The sequence below is a fragment of the Aricia agestis genome, chromosome 22 (genome assembly GCF_905147365.1).
Source record: "Aricia agestis chromosome 22, ilAriAges1.1, whole genome shotgun sequence".
NCBI lineage: Eukaryota > Metazoa > Arthropoda > Insecta > Lepidoptera > Lycaenidae > Aricia > Aricia agestis.
In genome coordinates this window covers 5,756,565-5,779,460 of record NC_056427.1, presented here as the reverse complement: position 1 = coordinate 5,779,460, position 22,896 = coordinate 5,756,565, and the positions used below count along the sequence as shown (strand labels likewise).

The window sequence follows — 22,896 nt, the reverse complement described above, 5'->3', positions numbered from 1 at the left end:
AGCCCCCGAGGGCTAAGGGCGGGATCGATGTGTCATTGAACTTGAGACCGTAATTACGGCCGCTCCTAGCCATAAACCACAGGGCCCTTGGACAAGATGCCTTCAATAATTTGCTCGTAGCAATAATGTTAGAATGTAACTGCTCAACTCAGAGACGAACATTAAATTGTAATTGCCTAGGTACACTGTAAGTATACAGTGCTCCCAAAAGAGATAATGCGCATAGACATTTTCGTAATTTTTCGTCAACGGTCGTATCCCGAGCGTCGGAAGACGTCGCTGCAAGCGCTGTTTTAACCTTAACTTTAAGAAAAACAGCGCTTTGCAGCGACGTAGAGGCGTCTGACGTTGCTTGGACGTTACCATGGTAACGCCGCGAAGGCTTCCCGGTGAGTTATTACTTCTATTTCCTTTGCACAAGGTGCAAAATGCAAGTGCATTGTTTGGGGCTCTTACGTTTCATAGATTCGGGTGTTTCCGTGATTACGACAATTAGCGAAGATTTCCATGCGCATTATTAATTTGGGAGTATTTTGGTCGCTTTGAAGAATCATGATATGAATCATAATATGATTCATTTTTCTAACATCGCAAAATGCAACTGTGCCTGCAATTCATTTCTGTATTTTTGTACTGATTTGACATATTTTGTCAGTTTTACAGTTTTGACAATTCATTTGCTGAATTGATTGAGAGGAATTGCTAAATGTGACCATTTTAGCCCCGGTACTTAAGTGTAATTAAATGAAGATTTTGCCATTAATCCCAAACATTATTTGTCAAACTCTTCATTAAATTAAGTTAAATCATCATTAAATGTCTCAGTACGGCCAGATGAGATTGTAAAACTCTGGAACGAACTGTCGCCAGCAGTATATCCGGACCAATGCGACCTGCAAACCTTCAAGAAAGCGTATTCCTTCTTAAAAGGCCGGCAACGCACCTGCAGCTCTTCTAATGTTGCGATTGTCCATGGGCGACGGTTGTTGCTTTCCATCAGGTGACCCGTTTGATCGTTTGCCTCCTTATTTAATAAAAAAGTTACTTATAAAAATATACTCTACGCTTAAACGGAAGTGTGGTTACATAATAAGATAATAAAATCCATAGTAACATTTTATTAACTTAAACCAATTTCGATATTTGGTATGAAGTTTATACTGCAGGGGAAAAACTAAAGTTTTTTCTTCTATTACATTAAAATTTATAAGCTACGGAATCCTACATCCAAATTTTACACAAAGGAACCCTATTTAGTAATTGTTCACATGGCTGCCATAGGTTCCCAATTCCCATCGTGTGAGTCATAGATGTATTAGCATAGATGCAGCGCGAATACTAAATTGTATTCACGATTAGTGACTGCATAATCGTTTGCGACGAATGATTTCTAAGCTGCAGTCGTTTTAAATAAATTCTATGCTTAGTGCTTATTAAAAGTAATTTCTGTTGTAATTAAAAAAAACTTGCTTTTAAAACTATTGGTTTTGAGTGTTGGATTTTTTTCATATTTTAGAACCTAAGAAAATTTTAAACTAAGCCATCTTATCTCTGTTACATATGAAAATCAATATCACTTTTCGTTGTAATTTTATAACTCAAGAACGGACCCAGCTGTCCAAATCAAATGTTTAGGCTTTGTTCGGACTATTTAGTAGATGGTTTATGTGAAGTTTGCACAAAATCGGTCGAATGGTTTTTCATAAATTATCACATTTCTTGTAACAAACGAAAAACAATAACAGTATATCTATAAAACAATACTCCTAATATATGAATAAAACTTTTTTTTAATTTACCGGAGTAGTTAATAACTTCGAAGCACTTTCACTTTTAGGGTGTGACCCAAAAGTGAAAAAAAAAGTAGAGAATCTAGTTTTTAAACCACATCACAGATAGAGGGAGGGCAGTTATACTAAACTACTAAATCAATCCGTAGCCGAACTAATAACATCATTGTGTTTTTTAGGCGCGGCCGAGGGACATTCTTAATTAAGTTTTATATAAATAAGGGAGCTTTTATAAATAATTTATTACATTCAACATAATTTTGTTTGTTAAACATGAGAGCCATAAAAATAATTTATATCAAACGGGAAATTGACAAAATGGCGCTGCGCCGATGCATTTGAATTAAGAATCTTTTTTTTTGTTCCCCCTTCAAATATATGGTTATTTATGTACGAATGTCGACTACCAAATTAAAAAGTAGAGAATATTTTTTAACTTTTTTTTTTTATGAAATAAGGGGGCAAACGAGCAAACGGGTCACCTGATGGAAAGCAACTTCCGTCGCCCATGGACACTCGCAGCATCATAAGAGCTGCAGGTGCGTTGCTGGCCTTTTGAGAGGGAATAGGGTAATAGGGGAGGGTAGGGATGGGAAGGGAAGGGAATAATGGAGGGTAGGGAAGGGATTAGGGTAAGGGATTGGGCCTCCGGTAAACTCACTCACTCGGCGAAACACAGCGCAAGCACTGTTTCACGCCGATTTTCTGTGAGAACGTGGCATTTCTCCGGTCGAGCCGGCCCATTCGTGCCGAAGCATGGCTCTCCCACGTATAAACTCCTAGTAGAAGCAAAGTTACTCAATGTCACCGAATCTTTATTTTTCCTTAATATTCCTGTATTATTGATTGGTCTTGGTTATGAGTGAAAAAAATAGGTAAACCTATGTTTTTGAACACTTTGGGATGGGAAAAAATGTTAATGCCTCAGGCAGCAGTGATTTGATCGAAAATTGGTAAGACGGAGGGAGACAAAACCGCCAGCGCAGCATAGGATAGAAAGTAATTTTCTTTTTCCTTCTACAAAGCAGCGAAAATCCTTGCACTTCTGCCGGATATAATTTTTATACTGAAACATCAAAGCTATATTCATAATTCACAATTCATTTTCATAATTCATAATTCATTTATTTCATACCATTTTACATTATCAGAATTAGTTTCTACTTTGGGTCCTACACTAGGCACAGCCTGTCTTGCAGGTCCCCAATATTTACTTAAGGTTACATAATATATTATTTTACTTATGGACATACATGAATTAATAATTTACAAATGGAAGAGTTAAAAAATTATAAGCTTAAGTGCGCCGTATCAGTGTATAATTATGTGTGTGTATGCGTGAGTGTGTGTATGTGTGTCGGTGGGTTGGTGGGTGTGGAATGTGGATGTGTGTGTGTGTATGGGTGAATGTTTGTTGATTATAGTTAATAAATTTTCAAATTTTGTTTAATTTCCCGGTAATCTAATGCTAGAAGCCACTTTGTGATAATGTTTTTTACTTCTACAACCTGACGGTCCTTGATGTGGCACTTAAGACTTACCCTATTATAAACAAATGGATGGAGGAATAAGCCAAACTGTCTTGCAAAACTGAAACTTATATTTTGTGGAAGGGGCAATCTTAGGATTCTTTTTTTACGCAGAGTTTCATAGTTTGGGGATTTTAGAAGGATGCTGTGTTCCTTCACTGTTACACGAAGTATGAAGAGCCCGCGCACAGTAAGAACCCCAAGGCTTTTGTATAGGCTGATAGTAGAGAAGCGGATAGGTTTTTTTAAAAGAACTTTTAGAACTGAACGCTGAGCTCTCTCCAAAACTGTCATGTTTGTAGCGGCAGCACCCCCCCAGATAAGAATAGAGTACGATATTACAGACTGGCAGATTGATACATACACAGTTTTCAATAAGCTTAAAGAAGCGGAGGTTCGCATGTTTTTGAAAATGTAAATAAGTTTTCTAATTATGTTAGCAGCAAACAGCAGATGTTCCCTAAAATCAAATTTTTCATCACAAGATACTTTACGTTAGATGTTTTACTTAGCAGGCTACAATTACAATTAACGCTGTTTGAAAGGCATGTGTGTAAGGTTATGTCAAGGTCAACTGGCGGTGCTGTGGCTTTTGTCTTATGAAAGAATAGTAATTTTGTTTTTGGGATACTGATAGTAAGAAGATTATTTCGTAGCCATTTAGCAGTTTCCCCATCGATATCGTCGCTGCGCGTGCGATACCGCGTATGAGCAGTTGGTAAATACCGCGTATCTGCTTTTTGATGATTTTACAGGAGGAAGAAAAAACTGAATATCTCAGCTATTTTGACTCCTATTAGTGACTGAACTTAACAGCTAGTTCTTTGTACTTTCCTTTAGTGGTTAGTAACGTAAATTTGTTCGCAATTGGCTTAGGTTTTGTGTAAAGTCAAGTCAAAAACTCTTACGCGTTTTTGTATTAAGTAGTTACAAAATAAGTAGGCTTAATATTAAAGATACGCGGTTTTGAAATGAAACAATTTAGTAAAAGGTTGCACTTTTTTATTAGAAAAATCAAATATTTTATATTTTGTTCCACTGTAACTTAGCAAAAATATGAAGTTTTAATTACCAAAATCATTTAACAATATTATCTATTCTTAATTTTTAATTGATATCCCAATTTTTCATAGATTTTTGTCACGGCCTGCAGTGGGAGTTCCGGAGGGTTTAAAGGCAAGGAAAGCAGTCACGAGGCATACGATCGTTGGGCCATAGAGTAGCAAAGATAATGAGCTATTCTCTGTTCCGCATCGGGAGTGGAGAAGCATCATTATGCGAATCTCCAAATTTCAATGCAATTGGGGCTCCGGGTGAGGCTGGAAACCTACCCGGCTTAGCTGGTCCCGACGCCGAAGGGAACTCTATTTACCGAAGCGTTCTCTTACTTTGATGGTAGTGTGCTGCCTTTTGGAGAAGACCGTCCGGTCATGGAAGGAGCCCTGTGTTTGACAAATCCAGAACATCCCTCCGTATACGGCTGAAGGCAAATTCGCAGGTGGTTTTAGTGGGTAGGTTTAGCACAACTAGTCGCCCATATCCCCGGGGAGCTTTAGCTTAACTGAGCTACTTCCCCAACCTGGTGATCATATTTAGTTGTGGCGATTGGTTGCCGCCTGCATTTTTAAGGTGAAAATATAATGATCACGTCATGTAACCTTTCTTGATCTTCAAAGCAATGGAAATGGTGGTAAATTAATTGAAACATTCTAGCATGAATACAATACATATGAACAATATTCAACAATAATTAAAATATACTTACGTGGTGGTTTATCTCAGAAAAATAGTTATTTCTGGGAGCACTTAAAGTGCACTAGCACTAGTTAGCACTTAGTAGTAAATACGCGGAATTGCTTCTAACTTCCGGCCGCCTACTGTTCCGCGGTATTGTTTCGATGGCAAAATGTACGTTTCTAATTGGATAATTTAAATTCTGTGAAGCCTAATATAAGCCAATATGCGTTTCGAATCGGCTGGCAGAATATCTCAATTTTGCGCATTTTGCTGTTACGCGGTATTTACCAACTGCTCATACGGGGTATCGCACGCGCAGCGACGATATTTTTTATGGTTATATATATATTTTTTTTACATGTAAGAATGAATACATAGTTACTACTTTATATATTTATTAATTTATGGCCTTTATCATAATCCATAACAGTACGCAGGCAAATGGCATCCATTATATGGGGTGGCCCGCAGTTAAGTATTGATCCGCCGAAACGCGAACCCCAAGTTCAAGGGTATTCTAATCCCCGTCATGGGCCATGTGGCTTAAATATTAGGCTAAACGCAACTTAGCAAGAATATCTTGGTGTGTTTTAATCCAATTTTTGTCCAATCACACATTATACTAGATGTCACCCAACAACGGAGAATTTTCATTTGCATTTTCCGGGATAAAAGGTATAACGGGTTTCAAAGTATGTCCATACCGAATTTCAGCAAAAGGAGGTAACAGTGTCAGACAGACAGACAGACACACTTTCGCATTTATAATATTAGTATGGAAGACATCTTGCAGGTGTGTTTTAACTTTTAATCCAATTTTTTTTATTTATTTATTTACTAGCTGTTGCCCGCGACTTCGTCCGCGTGGACTTCATTTTATAGCGCGCGGTGTCAATAAAATTGGTGTCAAAAGCTTTTTAAAACCCTGGTACCCCTTAAATCAAAATACCCAAAACTTTCAAAATTAAGCTTTTTATAATATCTATTGCATATTTTTTAAACTTTTTTTTAACACATTACAAATTCAATTTCTTAATACACTTAGGTACAATTATTTTTTTGCGACATTAAGTTTTTAATCAAACGTCTTAAGATTTTTTCCGACATCCGAAACGGTTGGACTAATTTGTGACGGCTGTAACTGATCGGCAAAAACCTATGTACAAATTAGAAAAAAAAAAACAGGCCACCATGTGAGCAATATTATAGTTCGCCTGTTTTTTGCATATTTTAAACTTGACCGCGAATCGCATTCTTGGCATTTGAATCATCATGAGGCTTTAGTCACACGCAAAGGATTTCGATTATTTATTAATTTTAATACGTGGGAGAGCCATGCTTCTGCACGAATGGACCGGCTCGACCGGAGAAATACCACCTTCTCACAGAAAACCGGCGTGAAACAGCGCTTGCGCTGTGTTTCGCCGAGTGAGTGAGTTTACCGGAGGTCCAATTCCCTTCCCCATCCTCTCCTATTCCCTTCCCTTCCCATCCCTACCCTCCCCTATTACCCTATTCCCTCTTAAAAGGCCGGCAACGCACCTGCAGCTCTTCTGATGCTGCGAGTGTCCATGGGCGACAAAAGTTGCTTTCCATCAGGTGACCCGTTTGATCGTTTGCCCCCTTCTTTCATTAAAAAAAAATGTGGGAGATAAGGTGGGAGAACTATGCTTCGGCACGAATAGACCGGCTTGAATAAGACGAATAAAAAAACTACGTCTTTTAACAACGATAGGGTTGTTGCTTTCTTGTTTTTTTTATCGAAAAAAAAAACAAATTATTGAAAAAAATATTATTTTCATTCATTTCCTACACATAAAGCGGGTATTTCAGCACTGTTTATACGTTTCTGAGAATTAGGCATCCATATTAGTGCTCATACAGTACATGACTGTACAATTAACATACAATACGTGAATCATCGTCCAGATTTATATCACCTCGGAGATTCTTATAATAGTCTCTATGTCGTTAGTATAAGGTGTTATTAGAGGTACTATATCTTGAGATAGACTATGTCGATGAACGCGCGATTGTTTTCGTCGTCGGGACTCCGGAGCCTTGAAACAGAAACACGAGTGCTTAGGTCAAGTTTGTTTTTTTATTTAAAACAAAACACTTGCTACTAAACTGCCACGTTACAGCTTCCGGAGGCCGATAAATAAAAAATAAATAAAATATGACCAAAAGCAATTAAATTATTTTTCATCACATTACGTAATTAGGAGGTTGCGAAATTTCTGCCTTTTTGTGGTAAGTATATTTTATTTAATTTTTTAAAGGTTCTTTATTTTATTTAAGATTTATTCCACACAAGACACTATAATTTACATAAAAGTTTAAAAACATTTTGAAAATCGGTTCAAAAACGGCGGAGTAATCGTTGAACATACAAAAAAAAAAAAAACATAATAATTTATAACGTCCTCCCTTTTGGAAGTTGGTTAAAAACTTGAAACACTGATTAAGTTACGTCTGCAGTCCACAGGAAGTGATTTTGCCGAAAAATAACCATATTGCAGGCGACAACAAAATCGGTAGGACGAAAAAAAACTTCCTTTTAAAAATTAACCCGTTCCAACTTTTGATAAATGATAAAACTAATAAGAAGCTGACGGTTCTACGAAAAAGTATAAACACGGCTTGTTTTAACTTTTGCTCTACTTTTTTACGTTCCCGCCATATTGCTAATTGACGTTTGTGTGACATTTGTCATTAGCGCGCGATAACTGTTGCGGATTGACACGGAACGAGAGTTTTTTTAAACATATACGTTTTTCTTTTTTTAAACGGAACACTCGACTTTAGGCGGCATTTGATAACTGCCACGTGCGTTGAGTTTTCAAAAACAGAACACCCTTACACAGTCAAGACTCAAGACGCAAGAGTCAAGACTCAAGTGGTTGCTCGATAGTTTTTTTTTTATTATTTTGTTTACTGTCTAAAACCTTTTGTATACTCTTTGTAAAATGTCACTCGACAGTCTGACTATCATTTATCGGGATCAAAATTTATTTATTTGCTAGCAAAACTAAAACAGTAGTTGTTATCACGTCTTATAATAATATTTTTCTGAGACATTTTCTGAGACAAAATAACTTTGTCTAATTAGAAAATTCTTTTTACAGTCTTCCTTAGTATATAAACGCGAACATTTTTATTATGTATGACGTAATGAGTGCTTGTTATTTCATTCACGCAAAAACATTTTTTGATTAGGTATACATACTTTAATATAAGTGCATGTTAAAGTTGCTCGTATAACGTATCCCTTGAAACTAGATTAAGCAAAATAAATGGACTGGTTTTTATGAAATTTTTCATGCGATCAAGTGGACTCGAGTATGGTTCAGATTTGCTATTTATAACGGATAGACTAATAACTAATTTATTATTTTTCTGGTGTTTTAGACGTCAACTAATTGTACGGTTAACGGTCCTGATTTTAGCAATTTCAAAAAGTTCATATTTAAGATAGGTCATAGGACAACATATTCTGTCGGGTTCTCTAGTATATAGCTTGACCATAAATAGTAGAAATTTATTAATTAAAATTGTTACGATACTTGAGCATTTCATGTCTAAAATGTGACAGCCACAAAAAAACTATTATTTCCCTCCAGCCCGGCCGCACTTCTAATTAATTAAGATTTTGATAGAAAATAATATGAAGAATTCATATTCTATCAAATTCTATCAAAATCTTCATTAAATTAAAGTTGAGTATTTATTTGATCTCTCTGAGTGCTTCAGATAATGGCCAATTTTACACCAAAAATCTATTCCAAAAAAAATAGCGTCCTAATTTTCGTCTCTTTTTGGCCACGAAGATGAAATTCATACAAACACGCTTCGATTTACTATTTTACAACAATACACCACCCCGTCTAGACGTCGTCTGCGGCGTCGCGCGTGCGCGGTCACCACTGCCGAAATCGACATGCATTCATTGAACTGCTGAATCGAGGAAGTTTATTAACTCGATTTTATATAATTTTTAAACAACTTTTAAAATGAGGTTTTTTTATAAAATAAGGGGACAATTGAGCAAACGGGTCACCTAATAGAAAGCAACTACCGTCGCCCATGGACACTTTTTAGAACATTAGAAGAGCTGCTGGTGCGTTGCACCGTGGTTGCAGGTTATTTATTTATTTATTTATAAATTCTTTATTTGCATTAAAAAAAACAATATAAAATAACAAAAACAAAACAACATTAGGCAAATAGGCTATGTTCTATACTATTTTTTTTTGCCACGGTATCTTTCCAGACGCGTCTTATAAAACAACAGCAACATGAATAAGTTAATCCTGTCACACACATACGCAAAAATAAATGAATTTGAATTTGTCTAATTCTTCGTTTGGGGACCCAAACAAAACGTTTTTCACGCTAGTTTTCTGTCTAGCCACGATATCTCTCCAGTCGCCGCGTCTGCTTTATGTCAAAACATAGCTCTCCCACGCTAAAAGTATAACGTTCAGCAGATTATTTTTGCAAAAAGCCAGACAAGAGAATCGTTATAAAGCCATTTATCATACCCGAGTAGCTGACGTCAACACATGTGCTGATTAAAAAACGTCGCGTTTTGTTACAAACAGACATACAACTGCATCCTTTGTAGGTATTTAAATAAAAAAAAGACATTTCAGGCCAAGGCCCTGAAAACGTACGCGCTATATCTATTTCTTTTACATCGATGGCAATTATTATAAATTACATTTTTTTTATACAAAAAAAGCACACATTTTTTTCAATTATTTGTTAGTCCATATTATTCTACGAATAAATATTATTATTATTATTACGTACAATAAACAATAACTATAATATTTATTTATATTACACATGCACTTAATTTTATTATGAGTTATGACGTTTAATTAAAAAAGTGCACAGACTATCAACAGAGGGCGCTCTATACGAAACCAGTCAGCGTTCGAAATTTAAACGACTCACTGGGCAGAAAATTGATAGAGTTATAGTATGTGAATAATTAGTATAGCCAGTAGCCACATGTTGCTCTTCCCATGCCGTACTAATAATATAAATGCGAATATCTTTCCACCTCACGAATCACGATTAAACCACTAAACTTACTTCAGGGGGCCATTTTAACACGCTTTTTGCCTCGACATGTCATTAAGACGCTCCCCCTACGAGATGCCGTAATTTACGTTTTTAGAGTCTTATTAACTCATAATTTGAAAGCTACAAAATTATAATGAAAAATACAGCAATAATTTACATTTTATATACAATTTGCTTTACTTAATGGGGATGCCTCATAATAATATTGTATGTGATTTTATTGAGAAATAAAGATTTATTTATTATTATTTATTTATTTAATTTTCAGCATATGAACATTCCTTTCTCCGTCATTAATTTCCTATTTTTGTTTATTATACTTATGATATCAGCTTCCAAAGTAATACCAATTTATTTAAATTCAAGCATACATTCGGATTTCAGTATCTCCCTAGTATTTAAAAATTACGGTTATTTGTAACACACGCCCGCGCAAATAGAGACAATTTCATATTTGCCGTTTGAATTGTTTTAGGTCAATTTTGAACTAAGATTTAGTAAAAAAAATACGATTTTGGTGCGAACTCGGCAACGCGGCAAATGTATGGTCAAGGTCGTTTGCTCAGGGGATGGCCTTAAATAAGTTTATTCGGACTAGGATATTCGTAGCTAGGATATTATAAAAAACAAGGAATAATTTTACAAGAATGCCAAATGACATTGTAGACAATAATTAAAAGAGAACTTACAATAATTGTTTTAATTACTACATGGAATTTATAAATCATTAAGCATTATGTAGAAGTAATTGATATGTAAGTAATTTATATCTATTACTAATTCAAAATGCGAAAGTCTGTCTGTTACCTCTTCACGGTCAAACCGCTGAACCGATTTTGGTATGGAGATAATTTGAGTACTGGGAAAGGATACCTACTGTACGGTTCCCCGGACGCCCGACGTACATTTTTTGGGATAAAATGTCCTTTCCCGGGACTCAAAGTATCTCCATACTTTTCAGTTTGGGCGTGAAGAGGTAACAGACAGACAGACAAACGAGCAAACGGGTCACCTGATGGAAAACAACTTCCGTCGCCCATGGACACTCGCAGCATCAGAAGAGCTGCAGGTGCGTTGCCGGCCTTTGAGGAGGGAATAGGGTAATAGGGGAGGGTAGGGATGGGAAGGGAAGGGAATAGGGGAGGTAGGGTTTTCGGGTTTCGGGAAAACCCCAAAACCCGGGAAAACCCGGGTTTTGGGGATCATGAAAAAACCCGGGTTTCAAAAATGGAACCCGGGTTTTTCGAGCTTTTCGGGTTTTTCGTTTTTTTGATAATTATTAAAGGCCAGACCTGATTTAATGGTATTTATAACAAACTAACATACAAATTATTTATTTTTACTTATTTAATAATACATATTTTAAAAAACCTACCAAAACTATTCAATGTAAAAAAGCCAAGTCTCTTCAAATAATCTATCCTTCGCAAAAAGTTTTCAAATTTCATAGAAGCCAAGTCTTGTTAAACTTATTTTATATTTTCAATCAACATTCAGTGATTGAATACAGTTTTGTTTATTATGTGATCAAAGGCTTACAAAATAAAGTGTGGACAGCTTCAAAGGGTTCTAAGTCTGCTGAAAGTACCGTAGACTTTTGATGATGGGCAAGTCAGCCACTAGGTGACAAAACGTTGACTTCTAAGGACCGTTGGTGATAAAATACACTCATCAACAAAGTCTTCGGGATATTTGTATCTTTGGAATATCTAAAAACCTGTCAGGAATTTTTGAACACAGTGTATGGAACAATGCTAGCTTATTTTTTATATTTAATAAAACATATTATTAAAACACTTTTCCGAATTTTATCGTTTATAAAGCAATCACAGGTATCTACAGTCACAAAAGATCAATGATAAGTCAACAAATCTTTATTTCGTTTCGTAAACTGAAAATGTTATTAAATTAATAGTATATTGTCAAATTAATAGTAATAATTTATACTCGATACTTTTAAATACTGTTTGGCTGCATACAGTATTTAAAAGTATGTGACCGCACACTATGGTATTTAAATAGTATTTTACTGGAAAGGTGTTGGCAATCGCTGAAAATCATATTTAAAGTATTTTTGCTTCGTTAATATTTGAATTTTAAGAAAACCCGAAAAAACCCGAAAAACTCGGGTACCCGGGTTTTTGTTTAAAAAAACCCGAAAACCCGGGTTTCGAAAATTGGGTCCGGGTTTCGATGCCCTAAGGGGAGGGTAGGGAAGGGAATAGGGTAGAGGATTGCGCCTCCGGTAAACTCACTCTCTCGGCGAAACACAGCGCAAGCGCTGTTTCACGCCGCTTTTCTGTGAGAACGTGGTATTTCTCCGGTCGACCCGGCCTATTCGTGCCGAAGCATGGCTCTCCCACGTATAAATATAGCCATAGCGTTCATTGTTTAAATTAGTATTCGAACAGTCTATACCAAAATTAGTACCGACCAGTTAGCGTACTCGTATCAATGATTACTTGAAATCTAAACTGGTAAATGCTATAAATAGTAAATCATCTAATATTTGATCTTGCAATAGCCGTCGGACGGGAAACGTGGCGCCAGAGTTCTTAGCGGTTTCTATTCTATATAGAGAAAATACTTTTTCTTCAAATCAATTAGTTAGAGTTAATAGTAAGAATGATAGAACCACGCAAGTCCTGCGGGGCTAAAATGGTCATAAATAAAATAAAATAAAATATATTTTTATTCAAAATGATATTTTATTTTCATGATACACTTTTTGAAAGTCGAACGAAGAAACTACGTTGCCTACCACCGGTTCGGGAACTACCCCGCCGAGAAGAACCGGCGTAAGAAACTCGCACATTTAGCAATTTCTCTCAATCAATTCAGCAAATGAATTGTCAAAACTGTCAAACGAATGTCAAATTAGTACTAATTACTAGACATGAATTGCAAGCAGAGTGGCCATTTTGCGATTTAAAAAAATGAGTCATAATATGATTCTTTAAAGCGACCATTTTAGCCCGCTGACTAGGTACATGCTTTTTTAAGATCCTTACTTCCTACTTAATAATATTATTATAAATGTAATGCAAAAGTCTGTCTGTTACCTCTTCACGCATAAACGGCTGAACCGATTTGGATGTTGGTATGGAGAATACATACTTTGAGAGGCGGAAAAGCACATGGAATAGTTTTAAAATGTGATATTCCCGTGCGTTAAAAACCGGCGCAACAGAGTGTCTTTAAAGTCTCCAATATAATAGATATTACCAGTATCAAATTAATTGTATAACGCGTTTAGTTAAAATCAAGAAACACATTACACACTATTTAATAGATAAACTCCGGTCAAAACCTCAGAAACATTATTAAACTCGGAATGGACCATCTGTCAAGTACAATTTGCAATTGTCTTTTTATAGCAAAGGATAAGAAAGCTAGTGAAAGCTATCGAGAGTAAAACCAGCATACTATCATGTTGGCACTACTGGGAAGTATGATTATTATAATATTGGCAGCATTGGGAGTTGGAAAAAAGTCGTACTGTTTAATTTTTTTTCGTCCAAATATAATAATATTTTAAGTTTTAACTATAGATGATGGCTAAGGCCCGCAACTCATTTGAGCGAAAACCGTACATTTCTTCGCAACGTAAATTTTCCTTTGTCTTTTCCGTCTTTCTTGAGTAGGTATGTAGTATGTACATTGTACCTACAATCTACATCCATACCAAATTTCATCTTTATCGGTTCAGACTTCAGCCGTTTAAGCGTGAACAGGTAGATCATAATATATAATGCACTCTTTGGTCGCACCAGAGGCGTGGGTAAAGTTAAAGTTATGGTTATAGTTAAGGTAAATTTAACTTTAACTTTACCCTTAACTTTGCCCGGAGAAATTGACAGATGACAGCTGATCCAACAAGGTTATAAATGCGCGTGGGCGGGAGCGCTGCTGGTAAAGGAGAACTGTCAAAAATGGCGGTTTTTGTATGATGACAGCGTTAGTTCCTTTTTTCGTCACATGCATTTAAAACCTTGTCGAGCTCTATGGTTATAGTTAAATATGGCGTCTTGATGGCGTCCATTTTTAACTTTACCCAAAGATTTGACATTTTGCACTGTAGTCAAAGTTAAAGTTACAGTTAAAGTTAAAGTTAGTTGGTGCAATCCAGTCTAAGTCTCCCCTTATTAATATTTTTTTTTACTGTAAGCTTACATGTTGCTGTCTTTATCTGATAAATTGCAAGAGCCACTTAACAAACAATGACAATAAAGCCGCATTTCAATTAGCGTAAGCTCGGAGTAAATAATAAATTATATTATTTTTAATAATAATTATCCATTGCATGGAATTTCAATTTTTTTTTTCTCTACTTTCACTAACGTTATTAAAAGCAAACGTCAACACCCAATAGAATATAATTTAAATATAATCACTTCCGTTTATTATGTTGCAGCCATAAAAGGTGCTATAACTTACGAATTTTAAAAAATGGAACTTCCGGCGACGAGAACGCATAAGGAGGGAAACGACTCAATGGACACTTGAATTTACTTTCATTAATCAAAATGTTTTTATTATTTTGAATCTTTCCTCATTCATACATCATAATCATCATCATAATCGGTTAATAGCGTCTATATCCCCCTTTGAGCTCTACATTGGGCCATGATAAATAACCATGCTTGTTAGTTGTTACCCTGATTGCATAGCTGTCTATAGTACGCAATACGCATAATCGACTCCGATGATTGGCAAATATTTACAGGTTCGTAATATCCTTTGTTTGTCTAACATGAGCATGACAAAGGTAGAGCTTAGATACACTCTATTATTGTACCTATGGCATGAAACTTTGTTTTAGATTAAAGATAAGATAGGAATATATATTTTAAAAGACTACAAGTTATATAATTTAGCGCGCAAAGTTTTAAAATCATATGTCGTGCATAAAGTGAACATTACTTGTTGCCGTAGGCCGTAGGGTAAAAAAAAATCAGGCAGTAACAATATTTTGTATTCTGTGCCTTAAAATATCCTGCCAGTTGCCACTCATAGCCCACGGCGGAGAAAAATTGCGATGGATAATATACGCGCAGCCAGCAAAATTATATTATGTAGAGAACTGATGTTTCAGAAATCCATAAACATCTCTCCGCAATCCGCATTGCATGATGAATAAGCCCTCTAGCATGCACAATCAACGTCAAACGTGGGCAATCATTGACGAATATCGCTAAATTGCTTGTCTGAGTTTTTAGTCGGCCAATGTGGTGCGCAACTCGCAAGACACAGTTACACACACGTCAAGATTGTTTGAACGATTTCAACATTCTAACTGATAGATAATAGAAAAACGTCAATTAACTTAAGATAGGTTCCATCAGAGGGTCGCGACTTACAGGTTGAAAATTACTGTTCTAAATAAGGGACAGAGAGAAAAACGTCTATCCTAACACTTCTTGTCTCTTTTACGCACAATAAAAAAATTGTAATTTGTATTGGTATCTCGTTTATACGCACACATTCGCGTTATTACAGATGCCAGTTTGTGTGATAAAGACAAGCTATTATAGGTCAACGACCGAATCTCTGTCTATCCAGCACCCGTACTTTAGAAAAAAAACAGCCAACATTTCAAAATGGCGTTTTGATAGATTCGAATTACAAAACGTGGACAATTTCTTTATTGAATGTTATTCAAAGGCGTTTGCTTGAATCATCGGAAATTTGACCTTGGATCTATTGCTTAACGCGTGCCAATTAAACATAAAACTAGGCGTATACCTACAACGGAAATCGACTGTGATGTAGAGCCTCGTTTTTTTTTTGCAAGTTGGTAAAGAACTTTGCGTCAAGTTTGCATCAAGTACAAATACTTGATTGCGAAGTAAACTGATAATTATACATTTTGAGGATATAGATATATATTGCCCCTGAGATTGATAATTATTAATTAGCGAGATAATAGTATTAAATTATCTAAGATTACGTTAGGTCATTCGGGGACTTTCGAGTCCCAAACTTTTAGGAAATAGCCATGCAAAATTCCATTGAAATCGGTTCAGCTTTTTAGGCGTGAAAAGGTAACACACAGACATAGTATTATACGCTTTACAATTTTACAATATTGTTTCCGCTACAATATATTTTTAATAAGTATGTAAGTACTTACGTATCGTGCTGCACTTTTCAAGTGAAAATACTAAATAGTAATAATTTTAGGTTTCCGTACCCAAAGGGTAAAAACGGGACCCTATTACTGAGACTTCGATGTCTGTCCGTCTGTCTGTCTGTCTCCAGGCTATATAATGACAATTGACATGCGGTTTTTTATTATAAATTACTTCAATACTTAATGTTTTTTGTCATAGGAAATAAGTTAAGTTTTGTACGCGTAATGTATTCTAACTTGTAAGCAGTGGGTGGTAAAAAGCCCAGGCATTGAACCAGTGAATGCCATATGAAGAGAAACCTGTCCAATCCCGTATTAGACACGGGAAAATCAGGAAATCTGTTACTTCCAAGTAATAGAAAAACTTTACCCTGTGGCAAATAACTTCGCAATCAAGATTTAATTAAAAAAAAACAAATTTCGAAACTTGAAAGTTCCATGTCCGGTCAATATGAGTTCTAACTTTAAACCAACTTAAAACTAATGTTTAATTTTAGGATTCCTACATACCGAAAAAGTCCTCCCAAGTCATAGAATGGTCCGAATCAGCATTCCCATCCATCTTTACACATTGAACGCTATCTGTACATGTTTATTTGCACTTCACATAACACTATTTTGTTGATAAACAATAGTAGACGACGCGACGCGACCGCTCTTTGGAACGCAGCGCGGTGAATGAAAAAGTTTTAATGCAACACTCTGCAGTGGCACTCATGTTCCCTCTCCCTCCTCGCTTCTACAGTTCATTCAGTGTTTATTTACCTTTCACAGAACCTAATGTCCATTATTTAAGGATTATTTTCATGGAAATTCCGAGATGCATTCACGTTCAGAGAGTAATGGTCTCGAGTCTCGACTCTCGGGTCTATACTTGCCTGTTAAATTCGTATTAAAATCTTGTGAGTGGTGCGTTTGTTCCTAATAATAATATTATGATACGAAGTTCGGGAATCCGGAAAATAAGAAACACTGAACGTGGAGCTAAGTAATACAATAAAGATGAAAATCTGCTTTTATTATTGGAAACAAGTAATATTTTCACACCATACAATTTTAATGCAAGATTTTTCATTATTGTATGGTGGAATTTGTAAACAAAATCAGCTGATCACTGACGTGCTGATGATGATGACATTTGACACATTGACATCAGTTTTTTTTATAAGCTGGACACAAGATCTTTGCTCCTAAGGGTTACTACATCAAAAAAAAAATACATCATTGCTGAAGTGGTTTGCACTTTGCACAGTTTGCAGCAGTCCTAACTCCTAGGACTTCTGGAGTCTGCTTTCTGGACACAAATCGCCAATATGCCAATAGCGTTTATGTACAGTCTGTCAAAAAAGTGATGAAATTAAAAAGTGGCAACATCGTAGTGTCATCCCTTTCAAATCAATCTAAGAAAAAAGGGATGACACTACGATGTTGCCACTTTTTAATTTCATGACTTTTTTGACAGACTGTATGTGGTCCACAATTTTTAAATTATTTAACAATTTTCGACGTGGATGAAATAAAATATGATAAATCTACGCTGCATTTAAAGTTGAGTGTTGACTCTATTATTCACATTAAAGTTTTGTTTAATTTTGAAAACATTCAGGATCAGAAAGTGTTTTAAAGTTTAGTTACCTATTCAAAAATACAGCAAGTATCCAGCTCACCGCTCAACTCAACTCTCAAGTCTCAAGTCAATGAATTTTTAAATTTTAATATTGGCAACATAAAATTGATCGGTTGATTTCTAACAACATGGCGATTTCTGTAAAACAACTTTATTAGTCGTTATTTCATTCGAGTGCTTTTAAAGTTACAAAAGTTGTAGTATTACTGACATTTAACTTAAAACTTATTATAATTTTCATTAAATTACAGTTCCCATAGAAGTAGTGGACATAAAAGTGTACTGCAAAGTAGGTATGTAAAAGTTTACTTGAAGGTTCTTATAAATATGACTTTGCTTATTATTTTGATCGTTCACACGAACAAAAGGCTTAAAAATTCTTTAGGTTGCATCCGTGTCATATTAGATTATCGATTTCATCACTGCATACATAACATTTCAGGTGCAAAAGTGGAGATCAATGAACCCATAGTTATTACTCATTATTTACCATGCCCCGGCGTGTAATAGAGGCAGAATATAGTTTAGCATTAAAAAGAAAGAAGATAGAGGAGCCACCGAGCTGCGACGTGAGTTTTTCAGACGATGAAGCCTTGCCTTCTGGAATAATCTTCACGGATGTTTCCCAAAAGAAATGGCGACTTGGAAAGCCTATTGGTAAATTCTTTATTAAAAAAAGTAGCATTCTTTATTTAAATTGTTTTATTTTTCATATTGCTTGTTTATTTGCGGCCAGTATGTCATTTAAATGCCTTTTTTTCTGAAGATGAACATTCTAAACCTAATAGTATTCCTAATAAGTAATATTATTAGGTTTATTATTCCAAAAACTTACCTAAAATCATTGTATTATGTGTAATTTGCTAAATGTTTCAGGAAGAGGTAGCTTTGGCAGAATCTATTTAGCGTCTGATGAAATAGACAAAGAAGTTACAAAATGTAATGCCAGGTATGTGGTTAAGATAGAACCACATTCCAACGGGCCGTTGTTTGTGGAAGTTCACTGTTTGATACGCACTGCACAGGCTGCAAAGGGTAATTATTAAAAATATACTTTTTTAATTCATTGTTATTGGTTTCAAGCTTAGACCAAGTATTCAATATAATATAATCAAAACTTGTTAATTTATATATTTGAGTAAAAATTCCAAGCTGTATTTTTACTTAAAATTATGTTAGTAGATCATTTCAGTCTTACTTTTATGTTTTTGTAATCTGAAACCTACCTATAACACTAGAAACTTAATGACATCACATACTTGTTGTTACTATAAAACAATAAATTGTAAAATAAAAAAAATCCTACACATTTAGATGACTTTGAAATTATATCATACAACAGCTTACCTTACTATTAGAATAGAATGTCAATGCTATTGCTTTACTACAAAAAATTAAGCAATCAAATTGTTCTTGCATAATAAAACATAATACATATTGTGCTAATTCGTCTGTTGTAATGTTTTTTTTTTTTTTTTAGTTAAAGAATGGTGTCTGGAAAAGAAGCAGAAACGTCTCGGTATGCCTCTCTACATTGCCAGCGGATCCTTTGTTGATGAAAACACTGATACAAAATACAGATTTTTGGTGTTACCGCGTTATGATATTGATTTGCAGAAAATTATATCTAGAACAAAAGTTCTGGACCTAAGAAATGTGTTACTGATAGCCCTACAAATACTCGATGTGTTGGAATATCTGCACAGTCAGGGCTACACACATTCTGACATAAAAAGTTCCAATTTAATGCTCGGATTTGACAGAAGCAAACTCAACAAGACCAGCAAACTGGTTCCTTCATTCCAGAAAGACACAAAACTGGTTTTGGTTCCTAGGAAACATAAAAAATCTAAACCGAATAAATCAAGAACGTCTAATTATTATGACGACGAAGACTTTATATTCAGAGAGAGGTCCTCCACTGATAGCCAAGATGCTAATGAAGAGAAGAGATTAGCGAGTGTTAAGAAGAAACTGAGGAAAATCCTCTCCGATAAAGACAGTCGCACTTTACATAGGCATCACGCATTTAATCTCAGACAGTTGTCTAATTATGTGAATTATGAAGACATGAACAGCTCTATATGTTCAGATAGATCGTACCAGAAACTTTTAGATGATTTCGGGAATTTTAGCACTTGTAAGAACGGCGAAAAATTTGAAATTAACAAGAGTGATATTGAATTGCACAAGGAAGCTGTATATACACAATCTAACGGTCAAGTATATTTGCTAGATTATGGACTGGCATCAAAATTTTTGGATGCCGATGGTAAACACAAGGATTTTGGGATGGATGCGCGAAAAGCTCATGATGGAACCTTAGAATACAGTTCAAGGGATTCGCACATTGGAGCACATTCACGGAGATCAGACTTGGAGACGCTGGGTTACAATATCTTAGACTGGCTCACTGGAAAACTGCCGTGGAAGACAGCAGAAGTACTATCAGAGCCAGATTTGGTCCATGTCTTGAAGAAAAACTTTATGGCTGATAGAAAGACACTGTTCCGAGCGTGTTTCAAGTCTGACTTCTATCCGCAGTTCTTGGAGAAATATTTTGATTACATCACAAACTTGGATTTCACAGAGAAACCAGATTATGACTACATCAGGAGTTTGTTTAGAAGTGAATTGTTGAGAAATAATTATTCGTTTGACAAAGAGTTGTCGGTTAACTTTGCTGAAGCCCCAATGTCTCCTAGTAGGAAAATGGCCAAAAAGTTTGGACGAAAGAATACCCCACCAGATTTCATAGTTAGAAACGGTATTAAGAAAGCGTATGAGAGAGAAAATGTGTTCTCCTTTGAGAATGATCTTAAATTGGAGCTACTAAAGCAAACATTGAATACCTCTACAGATGGTATTAGAAAACCATGCACGTCAAGAAACTTTTTCATATCAGACGCTGATCTTGTGGCTCGGTTAAAAAAATCTCTTATGCCTCATGACATGTTCGGAAAGAAACTTTCTCCTAAGAACTTGAGGTCGAAACAGAAGCCGTTGACCAAACGTAAAGGTGTGAAGCGTCATAGAAACAGCATCGGCAAGTTCGGTAAATTCATGGGTTCGGCAAAACAGTTTTCGTGGGCTGAGATTTTAGCTGGAAACCCGGAGGACTTGTTGAGGAAGGACAGGAATGTGGCAGACGATGATATTGATAGCACTTGTAGGTACCGCATAAGAAAACTATCCAACTCCTCAGATTCATCAGAGACAAATCTCCAATCTCCATTACTCCAAAAAGATTACTTACAAGATATGAACCCAACGTACGCTATGAAGGAAGTCATAGCTAATTTGAAGAAGAGAATAGCTGGTAAGACTATAAAAGAAGATGAGACAGAACCAGGCTTAGAAGGCTACACGCCAGCCATGGTTAGAGTTTACAAACAGAAAGAAAAAAATGAGATGAAGGAAAAAGAAGAAGCAAAGAAGACAATCACAGAGAAGAAAGAAACTCAAACTAGATGCACAAGGTCTATGAGATCTAAGAGAACAAAACCTGAGAAATCAGAAGATAAAGAAGAGGAAAAGAAAAAATCAGCAAAACCTAAAACTGACAAGGCAAAATTAGAAGAGACTTCAAATAAAGAAGAATTTATAAAAGATGAGGAAAAATCAGAAACTAAAAAGAATCCTATAAACAATGTTAAAGTTAGGAGGTCTACAAGATCTTCTAAAACCACAAAAACGACTGTTAAGAAGACTGTTACGATTGATGATTGTGTACAAAAATCTCCTAAAAGTAAGTATAAAAATTTGATGTTTGGTTATTAAAAAAATTACTTAGGTAAGAGAAGGCTGAAGCTTATTAGATAATCAAAGAACTAATTTGTTCATTAGAAAATTCTCAAACTGGAGTACTGATTTAGACGAAATTTGGTATGTATGTGCTACTTTGACTCCAACCATAATAATTTGCATCAGAATATTGATAGAAATGTTGCCAAACATCAAACAAAACATATGCTGGTGCTGTCTCTATGTTAAAATATTGTTATTAAAAAGTGTTTAAAGTGTTTTTAAATTCGTATTCTTAAGAATACGAATTTAAAAACACTGTTTTTAAAAACATGTTTTTTTTTTACAGAGACAGTAAGAAAGACACAAGTCATAGTAAATAGGAGACGACTGAGAAGTAGCAAAAGGCAAAAGTAGAATAAACACCAGTTCAAGCATAATGTAGGATTTAAGTGAGCATTTCCTTTATTTTAGGGCTGATTTTTCATTTGTGAAATAACTTTTACCAGAGTGATTTTGACACTTTGATTTTTTTAGAGTGGCAAAATTCATCAGATAAAAGTTATGTGACAAAAAAAGTTAGCACCCAGTCAGATTTTTTTATTATTTTGATTATATCTTTAAAAAATATATAATTCTGGGGACTGACTCGTATTGCGATATTTGCACATTACGCACAAAATGAATTCGAAGCCAGACGGCGGACCTTCGTAATTTCGTTAGTTTATATCCAGCTCAGCTTCATATGACATCATACGACGCAACCCGATCAAATCATGTCTAGATCCGTAATTTGCCTAAAAATCTGTTTCCCTGATACTGATAGTACATTTTTGTTCATGTCAGTTGATAAAATCTCTCTTAAGTAACATAACATAAAGCTAACATTTCAATGCTCGGAATACCGTCGAATCGTCGAACAGCGTTTAATCGATTTAATGTGCAAAGATCGATTCGACTCGGATTCGCAAAAATTCTCAACTCGATTACTTGTAAGAAATATTATTTTTTCGAATCCTAGTCGAACAAACTGGAACTCCAGATTTTGGATTGTAAATTCCTGAACTTTATGTTCTAGAAAGCATTTGTGATATGTTTGACATCCATTATATTTTCTTTTGGATATTATATAATTGAGAAAAACTGATTCCTTAGCTTGACATTTATATTTTTTGTTAAACCTTATTTTTCGTCAATAAATGAGCGATGAACTATGAAATATTCTTTTCATTTATGTACCCT

At 35.3% G+C, this 22,896-nt stretch overlaps 2 protein-coding genes across 2 annotated transcripts in view; one reads left to right on the top strand and one right to left on the bottom strand.

Moving 5' to 3' along the window:
- LOC121738080 overlaps nucleotides 1-17,276 on the bottom strand; it is an 89,047-nt gene extending 71,771 nt beyond the window's left edge. Inside the window, exon 1 of the mRNA XM_042129914.1 lies at nucleotides 16,794-17,276. Coding sequence (XP_041985848.1) covers nucleotides 16,794-16,845 — 52 coding nt within the window. The 5' untranslated portion in view covers nucleotides 16,846-17,276. The remainder of the gene's footprint in view (nucleotides 1-16,793) is intronic.
- Nucleotides 17,277-18,033: 757 nt separating this feature from the next.
- On the top strand, nucleotides 18,034-22,865 carry LOC121738082. Its single transcript, XM_042129918.1, has 5 exons — nucleotides 18,034-18,203; nucleotides 18,353-18,567; nucleotides 18,787-18,945; nucleotides 19,391-21,658; nucleotides 22,004-22,865. The coding sequence occupies exons 2-5, from the start codon at nucleotides 18,402-18,404 to the stop codon at nucleotides 22,069-22,071; spliced, it is 2,661 nt and encodes an 886-aa protein (XP_041985852.1). The 5' UTR covers nucleotides 18,034-18,203; nucleotides 18,353-18,401; the 3' UTR covers nucleotides 22,072-22,865.
- Nucleotides 22,866-22,896: the final 31 nt, after the last annotated feature.